The sequence below is a fragment of the Microtus oregoni genome, unplaced genomic scaffold, assembly GCF_018167655.1.
Source record: "Microtus oregoni isolate MIOR12 unplaced genomic scaffold, Mior012 000002F_ref0000024, whole genome shotgun sequence".
Taxonomy (NCBI): Eukaryota; Metazoa; Chordata; class Mammalia; order Rodentia; family Cricetidae; genus Microtus; species Microtus oregoni.
This window is the reverse complement of record NW_024543061.1, coordinates 65,548,726-65,571,378: the sequence shown is the minus strand read 5'-3', so window position 1 is coordinate 65,571,378 and position 22,653 is coordinate 65,548,726. Positions and strand designations below refer to the sequence as shown.

General features: G+C 45.4%; 1 protein-coding gene across 1 annotated transcript in view; it reads right to left on the bottom strand.

Annotated features, from left to right (window-relative positions):
• Positions 1 to 22,653, bottom strand: part of Ano2 (anoctamin 2) — a 332,789-nt gene that overhangs the window by 148,508 nt on the left and 161,628 nt on the right. Inside the window, exons 13-16 of the mRNA XM_041635458.1 lie at positions 20,699 to 20,859; positions 15,954 to 16,036; positions 9,898 to 9,909; positions 9,568 to 9,675 (exon numbers count right to left, since the gene is read on the bottom strand). Coding sequence (XP_041491392.1) covers positions 9,568 to 9,675; positions 9,898 to 9,909; positions 15,954 to 16,036; positions 20,699 to 20,859 — 364 coding nt within the window. The remainder of the gene's footprint in view (positions 1 to 9,567; positions 9,676 to 9,897; positions 9,910 to 15,953; positions 16,037 to 20,698; positions 20,860 to 22,653) is intronic.

Below are 22,653 nucleotides of genomic sequence, written 5' to 3'. Positions count from 1 at the left end.
AGATAGCAAGATGTGACTGTCTCATTGAAAAAGGTACCAAGCCACGTGGCTAATACAGATAAGAATAATGGGTTAATGTAAGAATTAATTAATAAGAAGCCTGCACTAACAGGCCAATCAGTTTGTAATTAATGTAGACCTCGGTGTATTTATTTGGGACTAAATGGCTGCAAGACTGGGCAGGACAGAAATCTCGGTCATCAGTAGACAAAGCAATCTTGGAAACTATGTACTGAGGGAGGTATCAGAGCTGATTTCAAGTTATATTACAGAACCACAGTAATGAAAGCAGTATCATTATGCCACCAAACAGGCACATAGGTCATTGAAAAAGAAAAGAAATCCTAGATACAATTATAAAGAAATCCACACAGCTCCACCTTCACTTGCAAAAAACAAACAAACAAAAAACATTTTCAACAAATGAAGCTGAGAAAACTGGATACCAACATGTAGAGGAATCTCCACCTCTCATCCTTCAGAAAACTCAACTCCAGATGGAGCAAAGAGCAAAATAAAGGACCAAGAAGCCTGACGCTGCTAGAGGAGAAAGTAGGGATTGTGCTCACACACGCAGGCATAGGTATGGATTCTGCCTAAGACTCTGACTGCATGAGAAATGGAACCCGCAATCACCATATGGGGTCTCATGAAACGAAAATGCTTCTCAATAGCAGAGAGAACTGTTAATTGAGTGAAGAGGCTGCCAACAGGATGGGAGAAAATATTTGCCAGTTATACATCTGATAGACAGTAACTGGAATATACAAGGGACTCAGAAAACTAAACTCCGAGAAAACAAACAAGCCAATTAAAAAAAAAATAGGCTGTGGAACTGAACAGCGAGTTCTCCAAAGCAGAAATACAAATGGTTGGGAAACACTTTAAAAAGCAGTCAACATCTGAAGCCATCAGGAAAATGTAAATTAAAACTACGTTTAAAATTCTGTCTTACCCAAATCAGAATGGCCATCACCCAGGGTACAAGTGAGAACACATGTTGACATGGCTGTGGGTAAAGAGAAACCCCTATACACTGCCGGTAGGAGCAGATGTTGATGTACCTACCTTGGAAATCAGTATGGAAGTTTCTAAAAAAGGAAAAGGTAGAGATAGAACCACCCTAAACCCGGCCTAGCCGCTCCTTAGCATACACCCAAAGGAATTAGTATCCTACAATGGTTCAGCAGCGGCACGATTGTAGCGAGACAACCAACAACTCCATACTTAGCTGAGGCCTACTCCTCAAGGGGAACCCATGCCTGCTACTGTAAACCAGGCAAAATTTCTCCTGACTGGATGAACTTTGGGGCACCAGAGAAACAACCTACCATGGCAGTTTATTGATTGACATAGAATCAAATCACCTTCTAAATAGCTATATTTATACTCACAGAGAAAGACTGCTCTTAAATTGAGAGAAGTCTCTGCAGTGAACGGAGGTGAACACAGAGACCCATGCTGCACAATTGCCGAGCAAAAAGGGTAGACGAGGGCTCAGCCCTAGCCAAGACTTACACTACCCGCTTAAGGCTCACAAACACTGTGTAAGAGAGGGCAGAAAGAATGTAAGAGCCAGAAGACAGGGAGAAGGGTTGTAAAATGCCATCTTGTAAGCATGACACTGCCGTGGCAATCATGAACATGCAGAAGCTTTGCTCCCTGCCACCGGGCCTGGACAAATCGAGCCTGCCCAATAATCGGAAGACACTCAGGGGGCTCTACAGCTGGACTGCTGAACTAGGGCAACTCACAGGCTCTGGGAGAAGGGGAGGCACAGCACCCGGCTGTGAAGCCTGGTCATCCCTCCAGGTTCAGACAGGTAGTTTCAAGCCCAGGTTCACATAGATGGCCTTAGTAAACTCTGCAGGAAAACATTCAAGAGAATTACAGGGAGGAAGTGTAGCTGACGGAGGTGGGAGGGGTTCTAGGGGTAACTAAAATACATTCTGAACATGTAGGAAATTGCCAAAGAACAAGTTTGTTAATAAAAATAAAGCTTTACCTACAGCAACTTGTAAAATTTTGTTGAACTCTGAGCAGAAAGGGTCAGCCCCAAACTTCAGGGAGAGGGACATGCTTCCTGAAGGAGCCAGCCAGGAACTGTGGGGACCTTGCGGGTGAGTGCTCACCTCACTTGCTGATCTATAACAGTATGCTCCTTTTCCAGATCCTTCCTTCCTCCTCTCGTTTCCTACCACAGACATTCTCAAGAGGGGATGTCAGAATCACCGGTTGCCTTTTCAAAACAGAAACCATCTCACCACCTACCTGGCCCGTATTCTGTTCCCCTCACTATTTCACACTGAAGCAGAGAGTGTCTCTTCAGTGGCTAGTCTCTGTGGCTTGCGGGGTCTCAGACAAAGACTACACTTCCCAGCCTTCTTTTTACTAGGTGGAGTCTTGGAGCTGGAACCCACCAATTAGTGAAAGGGGTGAAGAATTCAATCCCACGTTCACATCCTTTATTACCCTCAGGAAGACACACACATTCTGTGATCAAACATGACTCGCCACCCTCGTTTGTTTCCTTTGTTCCAACTATTTCTCGTGTGTGTGTGTGTGTGTGTGTGTGTGTGAGTGTGTGTGTGTGTGCGCGCGCGCGCGCAGCCATTTCTTTTGGCTAGAAATTCTCCATGGAGATGGTCCCTGGGGTGAGAAATGGAAGCCACACTTCTTGAGAGATGACAGAGGAGAGTCGTGGAATACAAGGTAGGAGAAAGAAGAATCGGGGCCAAAGTCAGTTAGTTAAAAATGAATAGGAACAGAAACAGCCCTATATAAAATTGCCAAGAGGCAGCCTTTTCTAACAGTTATATTGTATAAGCCCCATGTCAGCCTGGCACTGACACTGCTCCCTTGTCCTCCTCATCAACTGTGAGGAATCTCAAGAGAAAAGGATAATTGCCCTAGCATCACAAGAGCTCAAAGTATACCCACTGAGCTAAAGGATAGGTCTGAGAAACACGGGTACCCATCCTATCTCAAATGGTCTTCAAGTTAGGCACCCATGTACATAAGCCCATATAGATGAGAATGATGGAAGATCTCAAGATCCAGCCTCAAATTTCTTCTCTACAGAAATCTTTGGCGAACCGAGTCTCTCTGTGTGTTGATATGTCTCTGCCCACGAGAAAACTCCTTAGTCCCCAAGAAGAGACTTAAAAACTTACTCCATTTTTAACCCTCACATAGTTATTAAGTGTTTTCAGATGAGAGCTTAGGGGAACTTTGAGCTATAGAACATTCTAGCAATCTACCAAAAGCCTACGTGGAAACCTGGATGCATTCCCACCTTGGCTCACAGAGAGAGACTCAGACAGGGCCCTCCACCCTGCTCCCCTGTCCCATGTTCTGACAGTCACTCAGCTTCTGGGCACTGTTGTCCCAGCCTTGTCAGAAGGCTGTACACTTCTGCATAATTTATTCCACATGTTTGTTTGTCGGACCTGCCAGAGGCATCTGTCGTAAATGTTTCAAGGCCTTAAGTTTTGATGAGCTTTCTTTAGAAATAACTGTCCCCCGGGGTGGTTCATAGAATAGTAAATTAGCACCTGTCTATCCACACGCCTCCTCCTGGCTCCCTTGGTTTCAGTGTTCCCCATAAAACATTCATGGCTTAGAACATCACAGACAGTGCCAGGCAGGGCACGGGGGATGAGACCTGCAACTGCATTGAGTAAATATTTGGGTGACAACAAGTTCCATGAGGTAACTCCCAAGAACTAGTTAAATGGAATTTTGTTTGAAAGTCCTACCCCCTACACCCTCTTTATCTCCATCACTTACACAAATATTCTTAACAGCCTGGTGACTTGGGGATGGTTTGAATAAGTGACTCTCCATTAATCCATTCATAACATGAGTGCTGGGCATTCTTATGTTTTCCCCAAATATTTGACTCTCTGGTTTCCAATGAACTTTCACCTCTTCACCCAAGCCAGGGCCCATGGTGTGCAGGGTTTGAGGCTAACAGAGTTTAGAATCAGACCAGTGTGCTGACTGGACTTTCCTGCCATCTCTCTATGAGACGCTCTCAGATCCGCTCTCTGTGACTCACCTCCTGCCTCTGCTCCCTGATTCTGGGCACTGATTTCTAAAAACCATATACCTCAGAATGACTTATTGACTGACCTTGGGTTATACTGAGCTAGTGGGAGGGGGGGTACTGGTGGAATACTGAAGAGTAGAGTCTTGAGAGATTCGAGGTATCTTCCCCAGTGTTTCATCTGCTTTTGACCGTGCCTCCGGAGGGGCTGCTCTCCCAACAGGGTTCCAGTTCCCATCGGTTGGTCATGACTCCAGGTTCCGATGGCATCACCGCCATTTTGTCCTTCCAGGGCTGAGTCATAGCTACTCCCCACTGCTGTCAATCTCTCCTTGCCTCAGTGGTCCCTATTTGCCTCAGCATCACTTCTAACACCTTTGTAATAGTTCCTCGTGTTGTGGTCCTTTCCACTGCTCTGTGTAGAGTGAGCTTTGATTTGGGGCTATATTATATAATGCAAAGTTTATGGAAGAAAAGGATGCAGAGGCTAGAATTACAAAGGCTTGGATGAACTCGCAGAGGGTTGATAAGCAAAACTGAGTTCAGCTTCTTAGTCTTGCCATCTATATCTAGCATATTGCTTCAATGCACGTAGCTCTGCTATCTTACATGAACAGAGGGAGAGATGATACTAGCAATGAGGGACTTTAGAACAGGGTATTCTAAATAAAGATTCTATCTGCTTAGGGAACAAACCCAACCAGTTCTCTTATTAATAGTTCCAGACTCCATCATATTCCTAACACAGAAGATACCTGTGTTTATCTTCTTGAGTTCCCGTTACTGTATGCTGATCCTCTTACTGAATGCTGAGCAAATTCTACCCACTGCTTCTACCCACTATTCATGCTGCTTGGACCCAGGGAGCACACTGTCTCTTACCAGGTTTCCAGAGAACTATAGTCTTCCCCACCTTTTATTGAGAGAAGCACCAAGCATGACTCTTTAGAGGTGTGTAAAGTTCTGCTAAGGGAAGACCATGGGGCTCCAAGTTAAGAGAACACTGTGGTTTTACTGCATATAGGTTAGATTGAGCAAGTAATTGCCCTTACTGAATCTCAGTTTTCTCATCTCAGAATCGGGGACCAATAGGGTTTGAAACTGAAAATGGAATATTACTGTAAAGTCTTGAATATATTGAACAGTCTACAAATGTTACTTACATCAACGTTATTACCATTTCTTTGATGTCAGGATCCTTAAAAGTTACTGAGAGCCCCTGTAAGACTAGCCAAATTAATGCTACTAAAATTACACAAGGGACAGTACAGTTCCTAAGGATGGACTGACGACCAACATCGGCATGGTACTCTCAGCAAAGACCATTGCTGACTCGCAGAAGGGCAGAGGCTCAAATGCCCTTTCTCTCCATGAGACAAGGGGGGCAGAAGAGACCCCCATGAAGGGGCTGTCTGCATGATGGATATGCAGTGGCAAGTCCAGCTTCTGCCCTGCAGTGTGCTTACCTCTGGGCTTCACCATGCTGGCCCTTCTCTCCAAGCATACACAGTTCCCATCTAACTACAGTGCAGAACATTCATTTCTAAGGAGTGCCATCGTGACCGATGTTCATTGCTGTTGGGTAGGTAATATATTGTTTTTTAATCAATGGCTATAGCCAACAACATGATGATGAAAGATGATTTTTTTCTTCTAAGATCAAACACAAGACAATTCTATTCTCACATTTTTATCCAACACCACATAGACCAATGGAAAAGAACTGTCTGGATATAAATTCATTCACTTAGAGTAGATTAATTTTTAGGAGAATGTAAAAATAATACAATAGGTAAAATATTCCTTTTACAGACAACAGAGTATCCACACGCAAGAACTTCATTTGGATTTTCTGCATCATATACAAAAATTAGCTAAGGTTTTCATAAACTAAATATAAGGGTTTGAACTATAAAATTCTTCATGACAACGAGCTAGGCAGTACTTTATCTTTTTAATGTGGAACGCTCCATGAATTTGCATGCCATCCTTTTACAGTGCCATGGTAATCTCTGTATTGTTCCAACTTCAGTTTATGTGTTTGGAAGCAAGGACTATGCAATAGTTTCTCACACAGGACTCAAGAGTACAAACTGACAAAGGAAAAACAGAGAACTTGTGATTTAACTGGTATCATCAATAAAAAATGCATGTTTATAAGTTATATTATCTGATATAGGACTATTGTCCCAGATATACAAAAACAACTCTAATTATTTTATAATGAAAACTAATTAACATAATGTTTAAATAGGTGGAGGATTTAGCAAGACAATTTTTCTAAAGAAGACATAGAAATGACCAATAACATAGGAGCAGATGTTTGGCATCATTATTCATTAAGGAAACGCAAGTTAAAATATCAATGAGATACCAGTTTTATCAGTAGGATGAATAAAGTAAAAACACGTGTGGCAAGTGTTTGATGTGGAAATGGCATGACCACTTATCAGAAATTAACATAAGACTCAGTAATCCTATTGTTAGACATACACACATGCGTGCGCACACAGGAACACATATGAAAATATAAACTGATAGTTAAATAAAAATCAATGAGATACTGATATAAGCTATGTCATGGGTCCATTTTCCCAGGTGAGAAGTTAAACACCACCTATGAAGTGAGCCCATTTACAACGAAACTCCAGAACAGCAGATCCCAGACTCTGAAGAAATGTTAGTTGTTTTCCATAGCTTGGCAACTGGGTAGAGGAATATTTTTTAAAGTTTCATTCAAGTTTTGTTTTGTTTGGTGCTGTGTTGTGTTGCTTTGTTTTGCAGGGCGGAGTAGTGAACCCCGGAACTTGTGATTTTAGAAAGACACTTCGCCTCTGGGCAACATCCCCAGCTGGGTGCAGGATTTCTTGGAACGATAAAACTGCTCTGAGCATAGATAGTGCAGCACAGCCGCAGAAATCCATGAGGGTTCTGAGAACTACTGACCTATATGGGTGAGCTTTGGGCTGTGTGTTGCTTTTGGGTATTCTGAGACTAGGTCTCATACAGCTCAGGTCAACCTCAAACTCCATAAATACTGAAGGAAAGTGACCTCCAGCTCCTAATCCTCCTGCCTCTGCCCCCCCAATGCCGCATGTGTCACTATACCCACCTCAACCTGGGTGATTCTTAAAGTATGAGAATTAAGTCTCAATTCTAAATGTACGTGGCGTGTTCAAAATTTTTAAAGGGAAAAGAAGTGATGGCTCTCTGGGGTTACACAGAACCAATGACTGACTCCCCTACAAACAGCTGTGTGGTCTTAGGGAGTGTCCTGTGTTGATCTGAACCTCAGTAAAGGTGAGTGCTTTTATCACTAAATAGGAGGGTAGGGATGGAAAGAAGATGGAGCTTTGGGGCAATAGTGAATAGGGGTCCAGGTGAACCACCGGGGTGAAAGCATTGCATCCAAGCCTAGCTAGACTTGATTCTTCGTTCCAGGCTGTTCCCTAGAGCAGGTGCCTTTCATGGCCAGCTCACACTCCTTAATGGCCCAAAGCCTGCTCTGTAGTGGGTACTGGCCACACCTCTTCCTCCAGGAAAGAGAAGCCCCCTGTCACCCAGATCTCAATGCAGCATCATGTTCACTGTCACATCACCCATCAGCACTCTGATTTATAGAACAGGAAGAAGCACTTGCAATATTACCAGAACATGAGAAGGACCCTGACCATCAAACGCAGGCCATATTTATCTCACGCTGTTCACTAGGAAATTCATTTCCTCCCACCGCCCATTAGATATTCTGAGCTTTGCATTCTCAACAGGGCAGTGAAAAGAGATGCTGAACGCTACAATATAAACATATGCATCATTCATAATGCATTCAGATGTTTCTTAATTATTCATAGTTCCCGAAAGTTATTTGACCTATCATGCACATATATTCAAGCAATATTTATATGAGAACCACAGCCCCACCGAACAGAATTCCAGCTCATTGGCATTCCCGTTTACAGAATTAAAATTAAATGAGTGGAGCTGGAGAGATGGCTCCATGGTTAAGAGCACTTCCTGTTCTTCCAGAGGAACCAAACTTGACTCCCCAAGCCCACAGCAGGCCGGTCACAGCCACCTCTACCGCCAGTTCTGGGAGGACCAGACATCTCTGGGCTCTCTGGGCACCTGCACTCATGCACATACACACGCATTTATAACTGAAAATAATAAAATATTATTTTAAAAAATTAAGTGAGTCACTGGTCCATAAAAGCTATGTGTGTTTTCTATAAAATTATCCAATATATATTGTTCTAGGCTGGAGAAAGTCAGTTGCATGAGGTTGCTGAAGCTGGCAGAACACAGAATATACACCTTGTGATAAAGGTAGCAGAGATGATAGCCTTTTCTAAGACCAGACTCACTATTTCTCAGACTAATTGACATTCTTGGACTTAAGTCTAGAGGAGAAAAAACAAAAAAACCGCAGACCCCCCCACCCCTTCTATTTAAGTCTTATTTTCTCTTTTATTTTTTAAAAAAAAATGCTAGTATTCTGGGCTCAAAAACACCACATTCTTCTGTTTTGGTATTTGCATAAATTTGCATGTTAACATGAATGGCTGCAACTTAAAGAATGTAAAATATAATAAAATTTGAATTCATATCCAGGATGAAGAAAAGACACATTGAAAAACAACAGATTTTCACTCTTGTTTTTTTTTTTTTTCAGAAATCGGATTTAGGAAAGACATAAACACACAATCTTGATTTAAATCAGGGTTGCACTCAGAGGCAGGTACTGCCAAGGAGGGCCCACATACACACGCACCATGAGTATTTACAAATGGCAACAATTCCTTCAACCCAGAGGACATCGCGTTCCTCGCGTTCCTCCTGTGGCCCACCCTGAAGAATGAGCTACACAGGACATAGGATGTGTAACTCAAGCAAATACAGCCATGCTTTTGCCTCTGTGGGCCCTAAGAACCGTTTTCTGCTTTATCCTTTGACTTCCCCGTACGTTCGTTCTGAGGCCAGTGTGTCATGATGGTTAAAGGCCAGGGCAAAGGTTAGGACTTCTGCCATGGCTAGCTTTATCGGCTGTGTGACTTCTAGCCAGTGACACAGTCTTTGCATATCTTTCCTCCATGAGCTCTCCTTTACACATCTTCATACCAGCTTCGTAGATTTAGCACGAGAACAACTGAGATTACAGAGCACTTAGGACAGTGGCCAGTGGGGAACGAGGATCCAGGGAGGTTAGTGTCAGGCTTGCTATGGTAACAGGTACCCAGGTAACTCTGTCCATAGGAAACAGCCTTGAGATGGGTTCTCTCTTCTCCAATGCACCCACCCATTTTGTCCACACAGTTCCACATGGACCTCCACGGATCTAATCACCATGACAACCTGTTCCCCAGGGACTCCAGCCCTAGGATGATGGCAGACATCAAGCTCCTACTCCATCCTGTCCACAGTCGCCCCTTCCACAGCCAGCGTCCCAGCACTGGGTCCCCAAATAGCACAACAACCGGCTCCAACAAAAACCAGAAAGAGCTATGAGCACAGCCTCTCACCTCGTCATCCTCAGGCGAATTCCCATCCAATTTCTGGACCTCCGACTTGCCGCTCTCCTTTAACAGTTTCTCTCGGACTTTGGTTTCATACTCAGGCCGGGAGTGTTCCTACACCAAAGAGTAAGTAAACAGAGTTAGTAAACAGGAAGGAGAGTGACCTTGGCCTGCGGATCAGAAACGGACACCACAAGTACATCAAACCGGGTTTAGGAATGGACGCTATCGACATGGTTTGCCACGTGACACAGTTACGAGGACTCTATATCAAGAACACAGTGTTGCAGGGAGAAACGAGACACACAACACTTATTGTCACACTGAGAACCAAACCTTGGAACGTTCCTGGGGTTGACACCGGTGTTGAGAAAGGAAAGAGAAGATGTTAACCAGGCACCTGATAAGGAGAAGCTATGTGCTTTGTAGAGCATACAGCAAAGAGAGAGGAATTGCTCTGACCCACCCGTTATTGTCCTCCTGCCTCAAGCTCATTTACAAGGAGCGCAGTCCCTCTTGGAAAGAGTTATGCCCTACAGCTGGGAGTTTGGGGAAAGCAAAAATACTTCTCTCTTTTATGATTCTGCCAGCTAAAATGGTAACCAATAATCATCAAAGTCAAGGTAGTCATGGGGGATCTTAAAACCCATTGCCTGGACCCGTCTACACAGCATAGGTGAGCAACTGACTTGGGCATACAGCAGCAATGCGAACATGGAAGAGACAACGTTAGGCTCTTCTGCCAATCCAAATTGGACTGTCAGTCACCAGGTATGGGAAAGAGCTTTCAACAAGTCAAGAGGAGCGTGGTAAAATCACACCACTTCGGACACTGGGCTCGCTTCCAAGGGGACTTAGCCATGGGCAACAGGCCTCTCTTGACAGGCCTTCCTACAGTGGCTAGCTCCAAGGTGAATTCCTGAGGTGTGAGGATTGCATGCTCTTGTTCATTTTCCAAGCCCGACTCCCGAGGAGACTTCCAAATGGGCAAAGCTTCTGGAGACATTCTTTCAATTCGTGGAATGGGGCATCAGACCCCTAAGCACAGATTCAGGTGGCAGCGGGTTTTGCTGTTTCAACAGCACACAGTTTCTTTATTACTAACCGTATGCCAGAGACACTAGAGGCCAACCTTCTAGACACCTGACTACCACTGCTTAAGGAAAGGAGCATGCCATGGTGGGTGATAACATTTAAGTATGTTTGCAGTCCCTCGGCCAACACACAATCTTCCAGGCACACCGGACCCACCCCTTCCAGGAGTCTTTCTCTAACCACAGTGATGCATCCACCAGCCAAGTTCTTCTCCGATTTCCTAGAGTTACATAGCTTACACCAGACACGGTAGGCCCAGGGTAGCCACGCACACATGCTGTCCTTCCTCTCTGGCTGTGCCCATCTGCGAGTCTTGTTCTCTTCTGAAGGACCGACTGTCTGTGCTGTTGTCTTTTCTGTTTCTCGTGGTGACTGGCGCCACACAGAATGCACAGATATCTCTAAGTGCAGCTGAAGGACACATCAGTTCGCCCTCTGCCATCCTCTCTTCTCCAGCGCGGCATTCCCTAAGGTGCACTCCAAAAGGGTTGCATCTGATAACATTTCCCAAGAAAGCATCCTCTGAGACTCTCAGTGAGCATACTGAAGGTTCTAGAAACTAGCACTCCACTAAAGACACTCCTCCAATATTCTTCGGCTCCCCATTTCCCGCAGAACAACTTCTGGCTGCAATAATCGGGATCCTGCTGGAATAGCTTGGGAAATGTGGGCTGAAGTTTCCCTCCCTGGCTGCCAACAGCCTTCTGATTTGCTTCTTCATTATTCTAACGGAAGTTCATAATTCAAAGCTGTGGCCACACCATCTATCAAGTGCCAGCATGCGTGTTCTAAACCTTGCCCAGCCCCAGGAGCTTTTCTCTCGTGGCTCCTGTAAAGGGTGTAAAGGAGACTCCTGGGCTCTCCCTCGATGACCAACAGTGCAATTCTAACCCATCCCTAGATTCACAATGGTTGCAGCTGGAGCCCACCTCACCCAAGTTCAACCTCATTTGTCCATTTAGAAGAAGCCCGGCCTTTTGACCCACAGAATCCAGTTGTCCGTCACTCAGCAGAGGCAGATCAAACAAGGATATTTCCTATTTGTAGTCAAGCGCACCTGAGGAGACTACAGACTCCCTCAAAAGCTGGGCAGATAAGCTCATGGGCAGAGCAAACTAGTCCACATTCAGCCCTAAGAAGATGGGCGTAAGAGTCCCTAAGCATAAACTCCATAGATGGCTGATCTGATGTCAGAGTCCACGAATCTGCAATCTCTCCAGAAGCTGTTTCCATCTGGAAGCCTCCTCAGGAGCTGGCCTGAAGGAAGGCTTCAAGACAGACTCGGATGATTTGAGGTCATTCGGGACAGAAGGACAGGACACTGGACGCAAAGGCATCCCTCAGACAGTCCATAAAGACCTGCACTGGTCCTATAGGCTGACCCTAGGGATTGGTGGCTCCCCCACCTCCCGAACCTCATAAGAAAGCAAGCTCCGTTCTTTGTCTATTATAACCAGTTTATAAGCTACACTTGCAGCGGCCTGATTATCCCACTCCTACAGATTGAGAAGACCCCATGTAGGAGGCACCGAAGGCCAGTGGGCTGTGGCCTGTGTGTGCACCAGCTCCATCCTGCCCCCCTGAGAAGGTGCATGTTTGCTGGAGAAGACCTCAGGGGAGAAAAGCATGTTGAAAAAAATCCCTGATCCTGGGGAAAACATTCCTGGCCTTCTAGGACACTTCCCTTCCTCTTCCCACCCCTCAGCTAACCCCATCCCTTCTGTCACTCACTGGAATGTCAGTTAAATACACCTCAATACGCATTGACTTATATAAGCCCTGGAATTCCTATGCCAGTCACATACACCTTGTCTAACTGTCCTCCCACTCCTTCCCAGGAGACACAGATAACAATCAGTGCCAACCCTGATCTGGCCACCAGATGGTACTGGTTCCTTTGTCCCTCCCTGGCTCCTCTAGTCATCAGACCTTCCAAGGCATCTTGCTATTACTGCTATACACCCCTAGCTTCCCAGATCGGGGTCATGATTGCTGATTCCTTCTTGGGGGTGCCTCTTATTCCCTCTTTTGTCAATTAAAATTCAGCAAATTTTCAAACTCCTTGTTTTTCTTTATAAGATTTTGTGTTTTGGTGCAATTAACTGGAGCCTAGAACCTGGACGTACCAAGCAAGCACTCTGCTACTGAGCAACATCCCCATCCCTTAAAACCGTATTTTCCCTTCACTGGCCCTCAAAGAGCTGGCCCTGGCCCTCAGAGGATAGTTGACCTCTCCATCCTCCCCTTACAGTCAGGAAAGTTGACCCTACCCCTCACTACAGGTGTACACCTCACCTGAGCAGCACACTAGAGTTGACCCTATGGGCAGGGGTTCAGGTGAACCTACCCTGAGGGCATTGAGACCAGGAAAGCTAATCCTGACCCCACATCTGCCTTGTGGTGGCCAGCCACTAGGAAGAACTTTTTACCTCTACCAATGTCTTAGTCAGAAGAAATTTCTCTATAATAGTCTCCCCTCTGTTCTAAATATTTACAGACCAAGCAGCCCCCTTTTGAATGCACCCCTTTGGGGGCTCAGGAACTAAGCTCCATATTCCACACTTAAACAGTGCATGATTAAGGTCTGTGTTCAAAACAAAATGGAAATTTGGGTACACTCCAATCTGAGACCAAAACAAGAATGGGTTGAAGGCAAAGCTGAGCCTGACTTCCCTCCTCTCACACTGGCCCCAACCAGCACGTGTGAGGCACAGACCCAACCCCACACAGAAACCCCACAGGAACATTTCCCTACACCACAGGCAAACCCAACCTTGCCCAGGTCCCACTCAACCTGCCCCGAAGTTCCTCACTCATGCACATCTCTGAAAGTTGCCCTGGCTCATTGCGTTAATCAGAACAGGAGACTCAGCTCTAGAACAGCAAGTGGATTCTAATCCCACTCCTTCCAGGATTCAAGGACACTGAGTCATCACCGAGGCTTTTCTGTGTGCGAGCGTGTCGGCATGTCCTCTCTATCAGAGAACCAGCTTCTTTCTGGCTCACATAGGCTTGTGTGGCAGGGTGTTTCTTTTCCCTGCCTTTGGAGACAACACAATTTATGGCATTAGGAATGTAACAGGTGCTTACACCTACCTCCCAATACCCAACCACATTTCCCTTCATTCCCTTTTCTTTCCTCCCTCTCCTATTCCCTATCTATGCTTTAATATCAAGTAGGACTAATAGAATCAATATGTTCCAGCTAGATCTCCCATAGTCAAGCTAACTTCTACAGTTCTGTTGAGAACACTATGTCAGTCATTATCTCTAAGAAATTTAGTTGCTTTGATAGTCTTTAATGCCCATCTCCCAACTAATTTGACTCTATAGGACATAATCCATAACACACAGTCTATTATTGCTGCAGAGTCAATGATAGGACTGGTTCCATATGTAGGGCTTAGCAGGGAAGAGTCTAATAAGGTGGGTTCATTTACTTATATCAAATCATGGAATGCAGTAGGATAGGTACAACCTATTGGAAACCTTTGCTATTTAAAATGTTCTTTTTACTGTGTATGTATGGTTGTTTTGTCTGTGTGTACCTCTAGGTACCACTTCCATGCTTGGCGCCCATGAAGGCCAGAAGAAGGCTTGAGATCCCCTAGAACTAGGATCACTCATGGCTGTGAGCCACCATATAGGTGTTGGGAATCCTCAGGAAGAGTAGCCAGTGCCCTTAAGTACTGAGGCATCTCCTCAGCCCTTGAAAGCCCATTTCAGGCAGGGAAAGGCTACATTAGTATACCTCTCCCATTAGAGAACTTAGCTAACTGTGCCCTGGATTGGTAGATTCCATCCCATGAGTTGCCATACAGTGCCTGCCACTGCTCGGGCCATCTGTTCAAAGGCATGTTGACTAATTATAGCATTAACGATATGAAATGATAGCATACTACAGACATGGGGACAACGCAGGCTTGAAAACAAGACTAAACTGGAAATTTCACTCGTGTTCTCTTATAGTATCCGGGCCATATAATAAGAACACAGGAATAGCCAACAGTCACCATAGGACAGTGAGGAGAAGAATTCCTCTCCAGCCACATTAACACGTGCGACTTGCCTTGCATGTTAGTACTCAGATGGTGGAATGGTCCCTGGACCTTCCAGATACAGTCCCTCACTGTCATCTGGTGTGGGAAGTCTTTCTGTATATGTGTTGCTTTTATTGGTCAATGAATTAAGTCTGTGATAGGGCAGAGTAGAGCTAGGCTCGGGGGGGGGGGGGGAACTAAACTGAATGCTGGGAGAAAGAAGCCAGAGTCAGGAAGATGCCATGTAGCCACCAGAGGAGAAAGATGCGAGCTGCCAGCAGGAACCTTGCCAATCGTGATAAAATATAAAATAATAGAAATGGGTTAATTTAAGATGTAAGAGCTATCCAATAAAAAGCTAGAGTTAACAGGCCAAACAATGATTTAATTAGTACAATTTCTGTGTAGTTATTCTGAGTCTAGATTGCTAGGAACGAATGAGCAGCCTTCTACAACAGTCACCCAAAGCACCCACAGTACCAGAGTTCCTATCTGATGCCCACTTTTAGCCCATGATCAATATCCAGTGTTAGTAACCCTTATAAATTGTAAGGGTTATGATTTTTTCTCAGCTTATCAGAGCCATAGCTAATGCACTAATTCTCAAAGGAGCTGAAAAGGAAGGCTTACCATATATATATATATATATATATATATATATATATATATATATATATATATATATATATCTTAAACATCATCTACCCCTCCTCCCCACCCTGAATTGGACTCTGAAAGATTGTACCCTTTTTTTTCCCTTGGCTCATTCTCTCAATTCACAGTATACTGAAACCTATCAAAGTGGCCTAATGGAGTTGTCTTTGTCAATTGCCCCAGCAGTCTTCACCAGTACCTCCCATGCCTCCCTACACTGGTATTCTATAGGCTCACAGGCATTCTGGTATGTTCCAGCTCTAAACCAATGATTCATTTCCCTCTGGTTTCTTGGTCTCAAGGTTACTTATGGCCACTTCTTTGTGAACATTGTGCGATCTCTTCTTCCAAAGGAGGTTACTTGGTTCTCTTCTTGTCTCCAAACTCTATACTTTAACAACTCAAAGGAAGAATCTGAACTCCCAAAAGAAACATCTGAACCCACCTGAGTGCTGATAAACCATGGCATAGCCAACAAACCATGAGAGCCTCAGCAGGTGACAGTGGCTGAGACGGAAAACTTTAAGAGACGCTCTGAAGCAGATAGCCTATTTCTAGGATCAAAGAAAAGCAAGGGCCCAGGGCAGTGTGCAGGGGACTTACTTCTTCCTCTTCTATCCCAGTCAGGTCCCAGAAGTAGCCCAGCCGCATCTGTAGTCTCTTCCAGTTTTCCAGAAACATGGTAGCTTAAAAAGAAGGAAAACATTTAATTATTTATGAAGAGTGGATTCTGGGTAGTCTTTGGGCTTACCAGTGCATGTGGGACACACACGTATGGAATTCCAATTCAGGAGCTCTCATTATAGCATTGAGCCCTATGACTTTCTGCCTGGAGTTACTCAAAACACTCCACATCCCTGGGTGCCTACAGATACATGGGCACCTGCCACTTATGAAGGGGAACCATTCTGAGAAACGTATCAACTGGTGAGCTTGTCATCACATTTACCTATGTAGACAGTTAAAAGATCATTGAGTAACATAGTACTAAGTGGCCATTTTGGATGTGTGGTTGTTTATCGATGGTCACATTATTACACCACATATGACTTGTATTTAAAGGACACATGAACTTTTCCTCACTTCTAGATTCCGGAGAAAAAGAACACTGATGCCAAGAAATGGGAGAAATTTCGGAGGATAAGGAAAATAAAACTAAAGCAGAATTATAGTTTGGACCTAAACTATCACCCTAAAGCTACGTGCCAAAGACTTGGTTGAGCCTTGGTGGGCTTTGAGGAGGTGATTGGATCGTAGGGACTCAGAGCTCATCAATGAGTTAGTCCATTGATAGAGTCATGATGTTAAGATCTATTGAAAGGTCATAGAAACTTAGGAGAAGGAATCTCGTTGGAGGAAATGGATCCCTTGGGTATACTCATAGGGACAATATTTTATCCCCAGATCCCTCCCCTCCTCTTTCTCCTTGCTTTATGGTCACCTTGAGATGGCCATCTACTACCATGACATTTTCCTGTCCTTCGGGTCCAAAGTGATGGAGCCAGCCAACTGTGGGCTCAAACCTCAGAAACCACAAGGGCAAACGAATGCCCTGCCCTTGAAGTTGAATGGAAGTTGAGCCCTGACTCACACAGGGCTCCGTAGTCTCTTTACTATGCCTCATCTTGCCTGTGCAGATTGTCTCTGCCTGAAGCTTAGTCATTATTCTCACTTTTGCCCTACCACACTTACATACATCTCGCTCTTGTTTTATTAGGATAAATCTCTTGTGTTTTGAGCAAGCACTTGTCACCTTCTAATTTTCCAGAAATAAAAAATCCATACTAAAACATCAGCATTGAACAGAACCCTTTAGGCATTCTGGTCTAGATTAGTTGGATTTGCTGTTTGTCATTCAAGGCACAAAGCAACCATGGCCTTCGGCATAACACTGAAAAAAAAAAAAAAAACAACCTGTGGGCATCCAGGAAGGAATGCTGGCTGCCGAAAGGGGCATTGGTGTTGGATTCTAACAATGGATTCTGGCCATGAAAATGGGATAGGCAGAAGGAAAATGAATTCCCCTGACTGAATTAATGGGTCTTTAAGCTCTCAGCTCTCTCTGGCTCCTAAGACATGTGTGTCTGACATAGACCTTCTCTCTGGACCTTTCCATCATTTGCTAACATGCCTCACGCTTGCATTGTTGCTCTGCTCATCTTACGCTCCCATCCATCTACAACTGTGTAAATTATCCCCATCTCCAGGTTCCTCTTTCATCCCATCCTGACCCCGTCCACATCACTCTGCCTCCGTAATCCTATTTTCATCCTGATTATGGCATCTGGAAAGGAAGGAATATGACACTTCCCAGAATCATCCCTCGAGTTTTGTACTCTCCATGATGCCAGCCAGGTGGCCCTCACTGCACACCATGCTGGATTTCTGGAGGCCATTTTCAGACCTTAACAGAACTGAAAACTCTTGCTGAGATCCCGACTACCTGTATTTAACTCATGCACATCCCAGGACCAAGCAGAATCCTGTGCTAGCTGAACATACAGTCACTCAAAGCTACCCTGTGTTGACTTGCGCTACATCATGTGGCCATGATGTATAGTCTTCTCCCTTGAACTTGAAGCTTTTGTTCCTGTGAGTGCATCTTACCTCCTGAGACTGGCATTGCCCTGGGGACACTGTCCTGTCACCCTTCCCAGTGCCTGAAGAGGATACACACAGGGCAGGACTCGGAGTGCTGATCAATTTGCCTCTCCGTGGAAAAGGGAAGGGAAGGCAGGCTGTGAGGGTGCAGAAGAGACGCCAGGGAGCAATGAGCAGAGGTGTCGTGTGGGTGAGGGAAAAGGAAGGGCGCCATCACACTCGGCTCACTTCCCAAGCACAACATTGATGATGGGGACTAAGCTCTCTGCTTTCCACAGTCTCACCCTTCTTCGCAGGAATACTACAGGGAATGTTATTTCACCCACACTGTAGGTGAGGACACAGCTCAAGCACCAACCCCAAAGCAACCAGGCACCACCTTGGCTAGGAGCATTGACTTCAGGGAGCATTTAATAACTGTGGGCCAAGCCAGGACTCCATTCACTGGCTTTGGGACCCACAACTGACAGGGAACAGAACCAAGATGTTTTGAAGTCTGCCAAAGCCTGAACAGAGCTTTCTCTGCCTCTGTTCGGAGCTGTGAGCCCCAGCTCTTTGTTCCTGTGGATAGAACTTCACCTTTCGCTACAGACTAAGGCTACATCTGCAGGAGTCTGGGCAGATATTCTGACAGGCGGGATCTGCAGAGTCACGTCTTCACGATGCAGGTATCTTCAAACCCTCACCTGGATGTCACCTGATCTGACTCTCTCTGTCTTTCTGCTCAGAACTGCTTCCTTCCAGCCCATTCCTGGCAAGCCTGGGCCACCCGACAGTGCACCACTAATCATAATAATCATGGTAATGAGAGGCATTACTGTAATTTTTAATTGTAATTTGTAGGCAATCATGCCTAGGGCTTTTGGCTGCTACACTCCAAATACATAATCACATAAAACACAGCAAGGCTGCTATAAAAATTATAAAAAAAAAAAGCCCTGCCCTAAACCAAGATGCAGTCCCACTTCTATGGACTTTCCAGGGATGGGGGCAGTAGTCAATTATTGAGACTGTTTACTGAAGCGATTGAGTGCAGACCATGGGCAGTGAGATTGGGGCTTGAGATTGAAATGGAGCTGAAAACCTCACCTTGCTGCCGGGAGCGGTGAATCTCAGGAAAGTCCATGGGAGACCATGGGCCCGGGTTTTAAAGGGATGGCCATTCCATGCTGGCAGGATCAACAGGACAAATGAATAGGAACTTGGTTTGTACTAAATCCAAAGTGGAGTCCATAGTCTGGGGTCCAACTTGGCTGGAGCAGACCTCAGGGTAGCTATACACGCTGTGCTTGCTGGGAGACACTGGTGCCTGTGGCTGCCCAGGCGGCACGCTGCTGCCCTTCACTTCCTTCTGCTGATTGACAAGCCACAGGTCCCATCTCTTCCTGTGTGCTGCTACTATCTTGAAGGGCTGCCCAGGTGCTGCTGGGAGTCCCCTGAGACTAAAAACTAGAGCTCCCTCTGGAGGCGTCTGGTGGAGACCTAGCAAGGCAGAATCTTCCCAGATAAGCTTTGTCTTGCCCAAGAAGAGATTCCCACTGGGGATGCTAGAAATCTGTGATCCTCTTCCCTGGACAACCATGAGAACTCCTCCTCTCTCTCTCTGACTTCTCATTGTCCTCCTCCTCCTTTTCTCATCTTTTAGGAACCCATGACTCGGGGTCCTCTGTGACAGGCCCTCCAACCCATGCAGATGTGGAGATAAATTGAATGGGCTTGGCAGCAGGACTGTGGTCATACTGAAGGTTGAACCAGTAAATGGAGGAGGCCCTGCACTTTCACCAGTGAGTATAAACCAGGTGGTATAACATGAACTGAAACACGTTGACTTGGGCTCTTGTTAAATGTACCCGGTTATGTCATTCAGAATTGTTCAGTTACCATGGGGAGGGCATCCCAGTTTGTAAGAATTTGGTGTGTGTGTGTGTTTGTGTGTGTGTGTGTGTGTGTGTAAGAACAGTGTGTATGCAAGAATCCTGTGTGTGCATGTATAAGAATGTAAGAACACCATGTGTGTGTAAGAACACTGTGTGTGCAGTGTGCATGCATGTAAGTAAGTGCATTTATGTGTGCACACATATGTATAAGAATATTGCATGTGTAAGAACAATGTGTATGTAAGAACATCGTGTGTGTGAGAACAGTGTGTGTGCGCGCACGTGTATATGTGTGTTCAGATGAGTACGGTGCAGAGTGAGCTAACTATGTTGGTGCTCCAGGGAGACTGCAGGAAGGAAATAAAGGAGTTGCTTGCTTTTCCTTTCACAGATGCCTTCAGTGAGACTATCACGAGCATCACTTTTACCTGAAAGAAAATCTCCACAGTCTGCACTCATGGGGTACAGTAACTAGCATGGAGCCTGAAAGTCAGGAGCCCATCTTAACACCCACGGTACCCCACCATGGCAGCACACTGGCATTCTGTCTCCATGGCTTCATATGGCTAAGGAATTGTGCCTTATGGGTTGCCGGCAGGTTTTAGAACACACACATATTCAAGTTCCTTGTCAGTCATACTTGAGGCCAGTGTGGAGTCAACATTACTCCTCTAAGAGAAAACACAGTGAGCCATAAAGGATATTCCTGTTTCTTTTCTCGTATATCGCCAAAGGAGGAAAGGGCGTTGTGCTTCAAATACTTCTTCGAGTATGAAGAAAACACAGGGAGGTAAATAAACCGAAGGCGATGGCCTTCATGCCCTGGCCACTGCACCTGTCTGTTGAACAGACACTGTGAGGACAACTTACCCCACAGAGCCATGAAGATGGAGAAGAAGACGGTGGCGGGGTTGTCAAACAGATGGCTGGCTCTCGCAGTCCCACAGGCTGAGCTGAGGTTCCAGTAGTCGCAGGACTTGTCACACAGGGGGCACATGGTGAAGGCATTCTGGTGGTCACACATCTCTTTGCTGCAGAGACAGGGGTGGGTGGGTTAGGGCTGTGTTTACTCTTCTCAAATGGTAACAAAGAATGAATGAGCCATCTCCTAAGGTGGATAGCTATCGTACACACTTCCCAGAATGCTAACGGTCATCTCCAAGGTATGTGCACTGAATGATGCCTGAAAAGGCCTTTTCAGGATGTGCTGCGTCTGTATGGTTGATGGGAGACACGCCCAGCTGTGGATAAAACACCACACTGAGGTTGGATTTCAGTCGTTCTTCAAGTACGGGAAGTTTTCTTTTGCTCTACGGGCTGCCTTACGAACATATGGTTGCAAATGTGTGACCTGGTCCCAAGCCGAAACAAACAAGAGCGCATGGCAGGACCAGCACAAGCTTTAGCCTCTACGGCAGTGGTTCTGAGCCTCCTAATGCTGCGACCCTCTGATACAGTCCTTCCTGTTGTGACGACCCCCGACCATAGACTCTCTCATCGCTACTCCACAGCTGTGATTTTGCTACTGTTATGAATTGTCATGTAAATATCCTACAGGTGACACCACCCCGAAAGGGGTTGCAACCCTCAGGTTGAAAACCTTTGCTCTGGAAGAAGCAGGTGAGGAGGAATGCCCAGAACTGTGCAAGAAGAACTTGTGCACCATCAGCGCCTATAAGCCATTTGTGTGACGGAGTCTAAAACCTTCAACCTACTAAGAATTATGACAACCATGAAACAGGATTAGGAAGAATAAAAAAGGAAGGTAAATCCTTCCAAAGACTACATTCTCTTTCTTATACTGTGAGAAGGAAACATGCACCAAGTGACTCTAAATATATTTCTGTTTAATAGACTAATGAATACATTCACAATTCATTAAGTAATGCTGGATCCAATAAGTTAAGGCTCATATGTACACTTAACAATAAGAATCAAAGAATTACCAGCCCTGGATGACTTCCTTGATATTCCCGCATTACCAAATACTGGTAGGAAAAAATGAACTCATTGCTCTTGTTTGTAGTATTCCGTTCATGGACATAGATGAATGGGGTTCAGGGGAAAAGGGTGGAGGGCTCAGGACTCTCTCACTCCTTTCTCACCCCTCAGCTGGAGCTGTGATGCTAAAGAGCCCCCCCCAAAGCTGTGTCCACTACAGAAAGAGGCAGCAGCAGGTGTTGGATAACACAGTTTGTTAGAGGGAGGCCACTGTCCTCTACAAGCTCCCTTAGCTTGTGAGTAAAGTGAGGGCTTGCAAGGAATCCCAGGAGCCAAGGATGCCTGGGTCAACTTCCCCTTCACAAGGCATTTGGAGAGCGGGAGACTTCTGGGGACTGTCACTCTCTATAAAGTCCCATCTTTTTTTTAAAAAAAAGTAATTTATTTCCTTTTGTTTTATATGCTCGGATGTTTCGCCTACGTGTATACTTGTGTGAGAGCGCCAGAAACTTGGAACTAGAATTATAGACAGTGGTGAGCTGCCATGTGGGTGCTAGGCATTGAACCCAGGTTCTCTGGAAGAGCATTTAGTGCTCTAACCTCTGAGCCATCCCTCCAGCTCCCCAACTTCTGTCTTTAATGGGTTAAGTCCCCGGCAGGGAAAAGCCTTCTGTGTCAGAGTGTGGAAAGCCCAGGTCTCTAAGGAGAAACATGCTTTTCCCATTCGCTCGCGGCTGAGCTCTCCATTGGCAAGGGTCAATAGGCAGAACTTGCTCACAGAAAAATTATTAAGTGCTGATGTCTTAGCAATATAGCCGGTGCTGGCCCCACTGTATAATCTTATGAAACTAGAAAATAAAGCTAATTTCAACCTTCTGAGTCAC